This window comes from Watersipora subatra, chromosome 9 (genome assembly GCF_963576615.1).
Source record: "Watersipora subatra chromosome 9, tzWatSuba1.1, whole genome shotgun sequence".
Lineage (NCBI taxonomy): Eukaryota > Metazoa > Bryozoa > Gymnolaemata > Cheilostomatida > Watersiporidae > Watersipora > Watersipora subatra.
Window position 1 is genome coordinate 37,103,194 of NC_088716.1, and position 13,963 is coordinate 37,117,156.

Consider the following 13,963-nt stretch of genomic DNA (forward strand, 5'->3'; position numbering starts at 1 on the left):
CATAGATAAGGCTAGAAATATTTTGATAGCTTGTTCTATCTTACTGTTATTTTTTAATAAAGTCACTAAGTCTAGTGTCTGTATGTTTCTGTAGACAGCTTTGATCCAGTGGAAATGACCTTCGTGTACGGGAACGTCATAAATGTTTTTGATAACTCTATATAAACCTGTTGGACAAGTAATGATTTAGTTTTTGTTGTCGTGTTGCAAAAAAACATCGGCCATGTTTATTAAAGCCACAGAGTTGGTTTATTTTACGTCGCTGGCTGTTTCTTGAATATTCACAATAATATTATGCTGTTATTTCTACAGCATTTGCTTGTAAGAATAACCTTTCTGCGATATGTGTTCCTAATTTCTCCACAAGTAAACCTTGTCAAGCCCCATTGGAATATGGATAATGATCATATCAAGACATATGCGACAATAATGACAATAATAATAATGGTGTTACAATAATGGGAAAGTTGTAGCAATGTGAAAAAAACTAGGGCTTGTTTTCTGTGTCCAATATTAAATCAGTCTTAACTTGGCGAAAGTTTAGTGCTCATCCTGAATAAAGCAATAAGCTTTTATTGTATTTACAAAACTTTAGTGGCAAAAAATAACTTACTTCGAACTTGAAATGCGACAAGCGTTGTGGGCAGAGTTTCTGATGGTGATAATTCACTACTCTTACTGTATTCTCTGGGTTTAATAGCTGTTGAGGCTCAGTGTTATTAAATAAGTTCATCAGCTCATCTTTGACCATTTTCTTGGCCCTAGCATGGAGTTCCTTAATACCTTGTTTTTTAGCCTACCAAACATCATTTATGCAGTGTGTAGTATGTATAAGATCAAGATGTTGAGCAGGATCACTTGCTGTGCATGCATCTCTAAACTCTCCTAATTTTTCAAAGTGTAGTAAACCACCTGTGTCATTGTCGCTGATGAAAACTTCTAGCTTGTTTTCAAATGCAAGCACTGCTTGTTGCAGGGATAAGATTGTATTTCTAACGCCTTGCATTTTCACATTGAGCTGGTTTAAATGTTCAGTCATGTCCACGAGATAGGAAAACTTCAGGAGCCACTCAGTGGCAGCTAACTCAGGATGCTCGACATTTTTCATTGCAAAAAAGCCTAGATTTCGCTCAGACAAGCCGCAAAGCGATTGAGAACCGTTCTTCTTGACAACCAGCGCACTTTGCTGTGCAGAATCAGACTAGGATAATTATTCACAACTTCGTCCAGCAGTGTTTTAAACTGGCGATCATTTAAAGCTCGGGCAACAATAAAGTTGATCCCCTGAATGACCAGCGACATCACCTCACCAAGTAGCCCGCCACACATCTGAGCACAAAGCGCCTCCTGGTGTAGGATGCAGTGAAAACTTAAAATGCGCCTCTTTTCATGTTCACGAAGAAGCGCCACAAATCCTCTATTTTTCCCCACCATGCACGGAACACCGTCAGTGCACACAGAAACAAGCTTATTCATCGGTAAACTTCTTTCTTTAGAGAACTCAATGAAGAACTTGAATGAATCTTCCCCTCTTGTCCCTTTCATAGGTAAAACACCAAGACTTTGCTCATGCAGCGTGTCACCGACAATATACCTTGCAATCACGCTGAACTGGGATAAATTGTTTACATCTGTGGACTCATCCACAGCAAGAGAAAAAAATGTTGCCGTATTTATGTCTTTGACTTAAGTTGTTTCAATTTGATTTTACAGCATGATGGGACGATCGTGAACAGTTTTTGCTGACAGAGGCATGTCTTTATTTGAAAAGTCGTCAAAAAATTCATTTGTTACATCAAACGTAAATGCTTTGGCATACTTCCCATCTGTGAAAGGCTTTCCGTTTCGCACATTTGCTGAAGCGCCAACACCTAGTTCCAGTCACCTTGATGGGTTCAAACACAGAGTTGCGATTAACTAGCTTGCACTCTTGACAATAGATCTTGACATGCTTTCTTCCTGCTGCCCCCCCTCAGGATATTTCGATGCAAATGTAGTATGACGCGTGCCAAAGTGCCGCTTTATATTTGAACGTTTCATAGATGCGATTTTGTCATTGCATACTAGACATACTGCAGAGCCTACTCTTTCCGCAAATTCAAATTGCTCTGTCCATTCCTTGCTGAAAAGTACGATACTCTGCCTTTTTACTTTTAGCCATCTTTCAAAAGGGCTTCAAAATTATTAATTAGCTGACAATGCCAGAAAACGTAGCAGCTTCACGTCTTGACCAAACAACAAGCCGCAATGCGGACCCCTTTGCACACGGACAAAGGAGTCTAACGATACTTTTTTCATAATTTTTTTATATTATTATTTAAAGAAAAATTTTCAATATTATTTTTTTGCCCAATATTAATTTATTATTATTATTTTTATATTATAAATAATACATATAAATTGAAATGCAAAATGTTGCTTACACAAAGGTAGGACTATGATTGTAAATGTACATCTGAAGCCATATGCCACGTCTGCGAAAACAATTAGCAAATCTCTGGCTCAAATTGTGCTATCTTCAATGTGACAGGATTACGTTTTGTCCAGTCAATAAAATAACATTGACCTTTTTAGCAAGTAGGTGGAGCTATGAGTAACTAGCTTATTGTCTCGGTTTTACCTACGAATAATAGCCATTTAGATATATAACGCAATAGTAGCATACTCACTGCTTTCAAGGACTACGTTATAACTAGCTCTGCGGTGAGGTTAAGGCCTTCGTGAGCATGGCTGCGGCTGAGAGTGCAAGTAAAATTAAGTCTACTAGATTTGTTTTGAATGGCCAATTTCACTGCTTGCTGATTTTTCTGAGAGAGCCATATGCAGCCATCAAAAGAACCACATATGGCTTGCGAAACTAGGTTCCCGAAACCCTGTCCTAACTAATATTCACCCATGGTTCTTTACCTTTTATAACTTTTCGAGACAATAGTAAGTTGAAATGGAGTTCTTCATTATCTTTTCTTGAGGTGAAACCCATAAGTTATTTTATTCATCTCATTCTTTGCAAGAAATACCTTGGAGTTTTTAAATTCAGCCTCTATAATGATAAACTAAAATAATGTATTAAGACATCCAATGTTGTGAGAAATGAACCTGTACAGTTTATAAACAACAAAAGCTGCAGCAGCACCTGCAGATCTGTAAGCCAAGTATTTTGTGATCCTAGACTAGGATAGGGGAGGTTGAGGAGAATCTTCAGCCAGATCTGAATAAAACTGTATTGCTATTTTGTTCTGATCTCGTAACATTACTATGTAATACAACACTAAACGATGTCAAACCAGTATCCTTACAGATTAGCCATTAACTCATGGGAAACACAATTACCGTAAAACGCTTATTGCAAGGTGACAAGCTAACTCCTTAAGCTACACAAGATACAATAGATTCAATGGCCGATATGAGTCAATATTTGGGTTAAGATACACATAGAAAATCTGTGTTACGGGCAACGTCACTAAAGCTTTCTTTCACGATTCTTGTTAGTGAACTTATTGTGAACTTCCTCATCTGTACTCAGAGTTTTATTAATGTATGTGAAAAAATGATGTGATTATTCACATGGTTGTTTCAATGATTTCTTACCTTGTCACGTGTGTTATTATCTTGTCGATGGTGTAGGCCCTAGTCTGTCTGACCTTTGGTGGCTGTTCCATTCTAGAGTGTTGGGTTCAACCATCCTGCTGGAAGCAGGTCACAACACAAGCCCTGAGTTTCTGATGATCGAATGTAGTTTTGCGAAGGCTAGTTCCAAATAAGGTTTCAACCAAGTATATAATTGCAAATAAACCACAATTGGTAGAGACATTTTGTGCTTGAACTGATTCAACCGCCGCTACCAGCTTTTTGCCAGAATGTTTCTCTAAGCTTTCAAAGAGACCACTGTTGAGTTGTGGAATACTTTTTCCACACAAACTAGTGGTAGAATTGGTTTCAACCATAGCGTGCTTATGACATCCAATTTAGTTAAAATAAAATTTCAGAGAAATGTGATTGACATAATAAAGAAATGATACATGTTACTTAGACCAAGCAATTACACTGGAATGCGCCCAAAAAATATTTAAAGCATATTAAAGTTAGTGAATATTTTTCAGCTGACGCTGCTATTTTTTATATTTAGGTAGCATTCTTGTATTCTGCTCACTGGTTATGGCACGCTTAGTGCTGTGAGGAATAGCTAGGTTCAAACTTTCAAAGTCCTTTACTGATCCGTATGAAGCTCCAATATTCGTAATTGACATTCAAGGATGTTTCTCAGAAATGTGGAGAACTTGAGCATATCTCTCTGTGCCATACTGCACAACGGGCATTAAATCTTTCTGGCCGCTGGATAAGGTGGCGATTTTGAGTGACTACACCAAACCACTGTTTACTGATGAGCATGATGCAGGGGATTATCTTCTACAAACAGTAATTAGGGTTCAGGACCTGGCTATAGCTTGGACATCTGTAAACATTAATCAGAATCCGACAATGTTGAATAAGAAATAACATCTGTGAATCTTAATTACTGTCCTTAGCCCTATAACGACAATTGTAACTGGTAAAGATTCACATACATCGTACATATTTAAGCCTGGTAATTTTCGGCAGAATAATTTGGTCATAAGCAAATGCAAAAGGAAAATTATCAATCATATGATGTCATGAAAAATCCATGCAAACAACCAATGATAATCTCAGCTGTGGAATGAATACTACTGAAATCACGCTTGCTATACATGCAACGAATTCTGTCACGAATGGCTCAATGCAAGCATATATAATGTACGCTTGAACTATTATATACATGTATATGTATATACATGTGTAAACTTGTAAGTAACCACAGTTTCAAAGCAATAGACGCTTACCGGCATGACGGCATCGAGTGGAACAATAAAGCTTTTACCGTGCTGGTCGACCACATATTTCACCGTGTGTCTCAGCTCATTTTCATGTATTCTTGAAGATCTCCTCAATCACTGAATGCATGTACAGTATACATTATAATGGTGTAGTCACCATCTTTAAACTGTAAACAAACAGCAAGGTTACTGTAACATTAGTTTAGGAACTAATACCGGCAATTGGCTCCACCTACTACTAAAAAACATCAAGGCCTACTTTATATTTACTGACCCATGCCATTTAGCTCTAAAGATTCATGCTGACAAAAAAGGCACAGCTGCTGTTGTTTACAGTGAGTTGGTAATGTTGTGCAGGGTATAAACACAGTTGCATGTTCACAAAACTGTATATTGGTACTAAATAAGAGTGAATTAAAGTCGTAAATGTCCTGTATTGAATCAAGTATTGGTAAAATCTTATTTTTCTGGTTACCTCTCATGTATGTATCTTAAGAATCATTGTTCAGGCTCAGATGTTTTAAATAACACTACAAATCATTCTGTTTTTGCTACTCCCACAATGAGCATATTGTTTTTTATCCTCACCTGATTCAAGAGCTGAGTACAATCAGATGTGTGCGTTTACAAACCACATCTCCTAGGGGTACAATCTTGCTTAGATTTCGTATCTCAAGCTACTATCTAAATTAAAGTTGAGAATTGGCCCAATAGCAGCATAAAAGCTCCTTAAAGATGACCTCTACTTCTTGTGGCATATCGAAGTGCTTTCAATTGAACATACCACATCCATTTCTAGCTCTTGCTTGCAGAGTTTTTAGGATTTCAATAATAGTTCTGTCTTTTGTTTTATCGATTGGTATGACAATTCACATTTGCCAGTCTACTCATTAAGAGCTCTAAAATAATGTTCTACGCTATTTCATATAGATCTTTTCAACTTTTCTTATATTAGTTGCCAAGTTCGGGAGAAGGTTGATTATCGAAGCCCATTTCAATAACTTCAAAGTCTTTCCGCTATTCATTGGTATGTCTTGGACTGTCAAACATTGTAGCCTACTGTCGCTGCTTATTGCACAGCCAAATGAGTTCACCTGTAACCTTTCATCTTTTTCTGTTGCTGCTTTGGATACAATCTCCATATTTTTTAATCACTAGATTTAGGTCGATAGTCAAGTTAGAGCCTTATTTTAAAACTCTTGAAAAAGGCATTTTATTTGCAAGTTCGTATGATTATTTATAGTGGAATCTATAGGAGTAGCCACCATCCTGTTGTAAAACATTCTTTCAACCGGTTTGATCCGAAGATAAAAAAGCACTCAGGAAGAAAAACCTGTGGTGATCATTTTGAAGATACAATGCGATGAATCAAATGGAAGGTTGTTACCAGCAAGGTGACTACATGCTTTCAGCAGGCTCGAAGTTGTTAAGTCCCGTTCATCATAATCTCGTCACAGCTTCATCAGCTTTCCCCGAACCGTTGCAGACGAATTTCTCACCTTTTTTTGTAATTTTATCAGCAGAAATGAGCATTCCTTTAATCACTGTCATTTTAGCATGTCTATACGGTTCTATAATTAATTTATATATGTTTGGGGCACCATTTCTGAATGCCCTCGTGTTGAACTGTCAGTGCCAACCTTCCACATCGTTGTTCATTCTTGTAGGCCTCATGAACTGAGACCATGAAGTTGGTGGCCATGTACAATGTAGTTGGTGTGATCTAGATGGACCTGATATATTTGGCTAAATCTGTCAGTCTAGCATCTTTTTTGCCAATTTGGTCCGACATTCCTCACTATGTTAAGCGGGCAGCATAGATGAGGCTAAAAATCTTTTGATAGCTTGTTTTATCTTACTGTCATTTTCTAATAAAGTCACTAAGTCTAGTGTCTGTATCTTTCTGTAGACAGCTTGGATCCAGTGGAAATTACCTACGTTTACGGGAATGTCATAAATGTTTTTGACAACTTTATATAAACCTGTTGGATAAGTATAGTCAAGTGGGGTAAGTGCACCATTGGGGCAAGTGCACCAGCTGTTGATATTTTATCAGCCAATCCCTGCATAGCTGTCTATGAGTTGCAGGACTATTACCCATGACCCTCCACAGGAAGCTATAGTCCCTGCATTCTGGATTTCAAATTTTTTGTGAAGTGAGCAACAAAAACGTAAATGCGCTATTTAAGTAGTTGGCTTTAAATTTAGAGCTGTTCACTGATAATTTTATAACTTTCATTTTAGTGGATATTTGTTTTGGCTAACTATTGAGTGCAACTGGTGTCTGTCCATAGAATACTTTTTTTCTTGTTTTAATCCAAACAAATAATTTTGTATTATTTTAAATGGGGTGGTGCACTTACCCCTGATAATTTTAGAGACAGGGGCAAGTGCACCTATGTAGTACACATCAACATTAACCTATGTGCACCTTAATATATAACAAGAGCAGGGCAAGTGCACCACCCAGCAAACATGTAGTTCTCCATCAAAAGAGACGGTTCAATCTCATTTTAAGTTCTCCAATCTCTATAGTCTTTGTTGGTATACTTTTGAGTTAGTCTATGTCAAATTTGTGGTTCACTTGAGTAAAACTGGTCACTTGAATTGCAATGGTATAGGATTGCTAATTTTTAAATTTTTAATGTTCAATACGATCAACATTTCAGTGGTGCGGTACAAGCTCAAAAAAACTTTTTTTTTCATCTCTATTGAATTTTATATAATTTCAATATCAGCAATTTGGTGCATTTGCCTCTGTTTATCAACCAATGCATAACAATGGCAAAGAAGACTAGGTGGTGCGCTTACCCCTGTATATGGGGTAAATGCACCACCTAGACACACATTTTTTAGCGCTTCATATAAAGCAATGATATTTAATTAACAGGCTTTTTGTGCTGATATTCTTGCTCAGAACATTCTGGAGTTTCACAATGACCAGTATTATACTCAAATGTTTAGTTAAAGCAAAGCAGTAAGACTGCGAAATTGAATTACCCTTTTTTGATGGTGTACTTACCCCACTTGACCCTAATGATTTAGTTTTTGTTGTCGTGTTGCAAAAAAAACATCAGCCATGTTTATTAAAGCCAAAAGATTTGTTTCTTTTACGTTGCTGACGGTTTCTTGAAAATTCACAAAATTTTAAGCTGTTTTTTCTACAGCACATGCTTGTCAGAAGAACCTTTTTGCAATATATGTTTTCCTAATTTCTCCGCAAGTAAACCTTGTCAAACTCCATTGGAGTATGTTTAATGATCATATCAAGACATGAGACAATAATGACAATAATAATAATGGCGTTGCGTCCTATGAAGATTTAATCTTAAATTAAGCTTCTTCAAGACACCGACTGCATTTTTCCAGGTAAAGAATTTCAGCTTTTCAAATGTTTCGTTATGATTACCCAACCAGTTCAACCATGGGAAAATTGTAGCAATGTGAAGAAAAACTAGGTTTTGTTCTCTGTGTACAGTATTAAATCAGTCTTAAGCTAGCAAAAAATTTGATGCTCATCCTGAATAAAGAAATAAGCTTCTATTGTATTTACAAAACTTCTTGGCAAAAAATAACTTACTTCGAACTTGAAGTGCGACGAGTGTTGTGGGCGGAGTTTTTGACGGTGATAATTCACTGCTCTCACTGTATTCTCTGGGTTTGGTAGCTGTTGAGGCTCAGTGTTATTAAATAAGTTCATCAGCTCATCTTTGACCACTTTCTTGGCACTAACATGGAGTTCATTTATACCTCGTTTCTTAGCCTACCGAGCATCATTTTATGCGGTATGTAGCGGGCAAATAATTAGCACTAGACTCTCTCAACAAGCTGTTTGAGAGTTTTCTGTCGGAGTTTTGCTGTTGTTGAACACCCGCTATGAAGATATATATAAACCTAGCTAGGGTTGATTTGTTCTGTATCTTGCAAAAATCACTAAATCACTATCACAATTTGTCACTTTTTAGTTTCTTAATATATTATTCTTTTCTTGCAAATAAAGATGTGTGCTTGGTAATGGCTATATCATTTTTTTAAGAAACTGCTGTTTACAGTAACTGATAATTTTGAAATAATTTTTATTATAGATTTTAATTTCTATTAAAACATAAACAAGATTAAAATATAGACATTAACAAATAATATGACACATGTCTTGTGTAGAGTTTACTTACCCTTCACGTGTAATGATATCATCCTGATTTTCTGGCACAGGTGTGGTTGTGGCACCAGTAAGTAATTACCTGCAAATATTAAGGAATGCCATTAAACTGATTAACTGCTGTTTTGAACACAAAGCAGAAAAATACTAGATAAAACTGAGATATAACAACGAATAGGTGAAAATTTAAAAGATGATACTACCAACCTCTCAATATGACTAAGCGGTCTTTGGAAGCTTCTTTTTGCCAGAAAACTGTCCATTGTACTTTCTAGGCCATCTGATTCTCCCACATGCCATAATGACATAACATGAATATGGTATTCCACGTTATTTGGAGTCGTTTTACTAGTGTGGGCACAAATTCAAGCTTGCAGATACTCGATGGTTTTAAAAGTTGCTGTATTAAGTCAAGTATAGGCATATAGAAAACTAGTCAAGTATATGCATATATCAATACTATTGCTTAAATGTTCCAGGATTTAATGCCTCCAACCAAAAATGGTTGTACCATAGAGATTAATGAAACAAACTTGATACATTTGAAATTGATTGAGTCGAAGCTATGGTATGGAGTTGAGCCACATCAAATGTTTCATATTGACTGTGACTACATCTAATTTATCGTCTTAGTAAAGTGACAATTTGCATAAACACGTACATGTATGTGTAATTTATTGCTGATGCAAATAATTTGTTTCTTTTCACTGGTTTTACCTAAAAATTATGTGCAAGTAGCCGTTAATTCTACATTGTATTAATTCTACATTAATTAATTTATATATGATGTACATTAGGACAAATCTTTTCTCATCAAAACCTAATGATTACCTAAATCAGTAAACTCCTAGTTTGTAGATACTTGCAGTTATTTTGTCAAGTTTGGTGCTTGTGAAAATTCCTACTCCGGAAATTTGATCTGAAATGTATTAGGCTATCAGCCAAGCCAATTTATCTTGTAAGTTCGTGACCACCTTCTTCCAGATGGATGAAACTTTACCTACAGGGTATTTCGAGGGTGCTGATTATGAATCTGATAAGTGTCTCGATGTATAATTCCCAGGTCTATGTCAAATTGATGAAACAAATCTCATGAATAGGGTGTTGTTTTCTCTCAAAACCACCGTTTTGATTGATTAATTTTTTCTTCTTAACCAATCAGATTTCATTCTATAATTGGGACAGGTCAGCCGAGTCAAGTTATCACATTACAGAACTGTAAGCGTGATGATATTCATCTGTGTTGTTTGTCTGTGATGGCTTGTGTGGCTAACTTTGAAGGCACCAAAGGAACTGACTATTCAGCCTCAGTGCTACAGAATACTGTCCAGCAATGGATGGAACTTAACAAAGAACCTGAGAAGACTGTGTGTGCTAGAGTGAAAGAAGGAAATTCATTGGTGGTTAGAGCAAGTATTCACAAGAATTGCTACTCCAGGCTAGTTAATAAAAGCAAGCTTGAGAAAGCAAAGAGGAACTACTCAGAGGTAATTTTAAGTAGCACTACCCAATTCTGCTGAGATCCTGTTGTATTGTGTGTCAGGTTCTCAGTGTATCTCTTTTATTCACTTTCACACAGAGTGCAGACAAACTCACTGCAGTTAAGTTCTTGAGAAGTTAGATTAAAAAGGGTTAATTGGGTTACCCTCACAGTAAGTTTGATTTGGCTTGTGAATGCATGTTATGTCCCTGTTTTGTCATGTAGTGTGAAAAATTATCTTTCTTTTTTACCACAGTTGTCAGTGGCAGATGACACAGGAGACATTTCAGTATCCCCTCCGCCAAAGAAAACATTAAGATCTGCAAGTAACGTGAAGCTGTCCACAAGTAAGCCTGCACTGGAGAGAGTATGTGTGGTCTGCGAGAAACACACCAGATACTTGTCTGTAAAATCGAAGACAGTACTTGACAAACTCATGCGAGCGTGCATGAAACTGTTAATGCAGGTGAGTTATTTGGGCTATGATTAGAAAGAGTCCTGAAAAACAGACTGCACTTAGAAGTTTAGCAAGGTTGTGTTTTCCCATATCAAAGATTATAAATTCAAAACATTGTACTGTTACACAAAGACGTTTCATATGTTTTCTGCTCCGTAGTTGGTTTAAAGGATGCAGCAAAACAGAAGCAAGATAACCGCATACTTATGCACTTTGTCAAAGGTCCTATTGCTTCAGAGATGCATTATCACAAGAAACGCCACAGAGATAATACCTACATCTCTGCTGTTGAAAGAAAACTGTATGGTAGATTTCACATCACTCATTCAAGTTCAATAAAATGCGCATGCCAAAGTTTAAATCTAGTAAAACTTGAACGATGTTGTATTGTTTTTATGTATCATTCCATTCATTTGTTAAGTCTTTTCTTGTAAAATGAATCTATGGTAACCAGAAGGCTTTATGTTGTAATTGATAATTAGTGTCTTTTAGCATGAAATAAGCATACAGGTAAATTATATTTCACTGTGTGAGACTAATTGTGTGTTTGTGATGATTGTGAATAATATTAACCTGCAAACAAATCACAATCTATCAGTTTCCATATTTCTCTTCAAATAATGATTTAGAGAACTGTCTGATTTGGTGCCATTCCTGAGACCATCCAAATATTTGATGTGCTGTGTTGTGGTCTTATTGTTATTATGGGTTAAGGGATGGTAATGTTCACTGAATATGACTGGCTCGCAAATCATATGATTTGATGTGTTATTGACATCGTAATATAATTCTCTCATTCCTGGTTACGTTGCCAGAATGTGGAAGTCTGCAACTGAAGCTTCCATTAAAGCACCACCAGCAAAAATCATGGGTGGACTCTTGAAAATGATGACGCAGGCTATTCTGCCAAGTGGCACAGTGGGGTGCTTGCACCAGATAATGTGATACAATCTGTTGTGTGCAAGAAAACTGGCTGTATGAGCAACAAATGTGCATGCAAAATTGCCAAGCTACCATGTACTGAGTTCGTGTGAAGTTTTTTTTATTCATGTTAGGTGCAGAGTTTCTATTGGAGGTTTGGAGATGATAATAAATATCTATTTTGTAATAACTTGTAGTTTTATTGCTACTTGGCCCAGAAAATCACGTATGTTCATATACTAGGTGGAGATAACTACCGATTTACATACAAATTTGGTTTTACAAAAAAATGGTAATCAACTCCAGAGTCACTCATCATATTTTAAATCTACATACTTGAATTAGTAAAAATTGAAGGGATCTTCTGTCTGAAAGAAGGTGGCCACCACATAAAAAAACTAAGCACTTTTTTATATCTTGGCTGATAGCCTATACCGATTAATTCCTACACTGAAAATTTGATCTGAAATGTATTGATTAGACTGCTATGTTACTGCTTGTTATGCCTCTCAGAAATATCTTGATGGCTGCTATTTGCTCTATCTTGCTCCACCTGTGATGATGTGATGATATGTTGTGTGGGTGCTCATTGTTGGTTGGTTGCTCGTAAGTACAGATCGAATAAAAGGGTGAACACGCAGCGAGAAGAAATGGAACTTTATTAAATTTGTAACCGGAAGAGAGAGACAGGAAACTTCAGTGTAATAATAGCACGAATAGAAAATATTGCCGCATTACTTCTACGCAAATATAATATTGTAAACATAATATATTTTTGGATTGTTATTCAACACCCCCCTCAATCCAACATATATTAACATGGCCATTTTGTCGGTGAGGGTAGCGTTGGTGTATCGAGCATCTGTATTTTGTGTCGGGATACTGGTTTGGTCATAGAGTCTGCTGGATTACCCTGGGTCGCAATATATTTGTAGGTGATATTCGTCTGTTCCTTTACGAAATGATAGCGTACATCTATGTGTTTTGTTCTCGAGTGTTTAGCACCGTCCTTTGTGAATGCGATGGCTCCTTGGTTGTCGGTGTGGAGTGTTGTCTGTGCCGATTGTCCGATACCTAGTGATGCATATAAACCTCGTAGAAATAATGTTTATTTAGTTGCTTCAGCTAGTGCCAAGTATTCTGCTTCACAAGAAGATAGCGCTACTGTGTGTTGCTTTCTTGTCTTCCAGCTGATAGGTGCGCTTTCGAGGTCGAATACATATCCGGTTGTTGATCGTCTGTCATTGATGTCTCCAGCCGAGTCCGTATATCCTGTTAGCGTTCCAGTTGCCTTGGTGAAATGAAGGTTGTGTGTGAGAGTTCCTTTGATGTATCTGAAGACACGTTTAACAGCTGTGGTGTGTGCAGGTCCAGGGCGTTCTAGAAATTGTGACAGTTTAGATACTACCCAACTTATTTATTTCGGGGCGTGTTGCAGTCATCAAGTGTATCAGGCTTCCTACGGCTTGTCTGTAGGGGAATTTTGTGTCTAGGGAAGCGTTATATTCCTCGTCGGTCGGGTTTGTAAGTTGAAGTCCCATTGCAGCTGGTGTACGTGCTGACTTACAGTCTCCCATGTTGAATCTTTGTAGGATAGATCTTGCATATCTTTCTTGGCTCATCTGATAAGTACCATCTGAGTATCTAGTGAAGTCATTTCCCAGAAACCATTGTAATGGTCCTCGGTCGTCCATTTTAAATCATGAGTTGACTCAGTTGAGTCAGTCTGTGGCTCAGTTGAACCGTGTGTGGCCTCAGTTGAGTCAGTCTGTGGCTCAGTTGAACCGTGTGTGGCCTCAGTTGAACCGTGTGTGGCCTCAGTTGAGTCAGTCTGTGTCTCAGTACTGTAGGAAGGCTCAGTAGTTTCATAGTCAGGGTTGGTTACAGTGTCGTGTACAATAATGTTTCTTGTGGTGACAACGCTGCAGATTAGATTGTTCATTACGTAGAATCCTTTATTATGCTGGTTTACACCTAGGTAGGTGCCAAGTTGGCCTCGATTGTTCAGTTTAGACTTGTGATCTTCGATGTAGAATGTGCATTGTGATCCGAAATGATGTACGTTTCTCATGTCTGGTTGCTTGTCAGTGAAC

At 37.2% G+C, this 13,963-nt stretch overlaps 1 protein-coding gene across 1 annotated transcript; it reads right to left on the bottom strand.

Annotated features, from left to right (window-relative positions):
* Positions 1 to 1,119: 1,119 nt before the first annotated feature.
* LOC137405023 (general transcription factor II-I repeat domain-containing protein 2A-like) lies at positions 1,120 to 3,659 on the bottom strand. Its single transcript, XM_068091248.1, has 2 exons — positions 3,589 to 3,659; positions 1,120 to 1,594 (listed from the first exon to the last, which is right to left on the bottom strand). The coding sequence occupies exons 1-2, from the start codon at positions 3,657 to 3,659 to the stop codon at positions 1,120 to 1,122; spliced, it is 546 nt and encodes a 181-aa protein (XP_067947349.1).
* Positions 3,660 to 13,963: the final 10,304 nt, after the last annotated feature.

What these genes read in the sequence shown, in the direction of transcription:
- LOC137405023 (XM_068091248.1), bottom strand. Translation starts at nt 3,659, where the DNA reads ATGGAACAGCCACCAAAGGTCAGACAGACTAGGGCCTACACCATCGAC. An exon ending in ATAATAACACACGTGACAAG is followed by an intron (nt 1,595 to 3,588) that starts GTAAGAAATCAT and finishes CGTGATTGCAAG; the next exon opens with GTATATTGTCGGTGACACGC.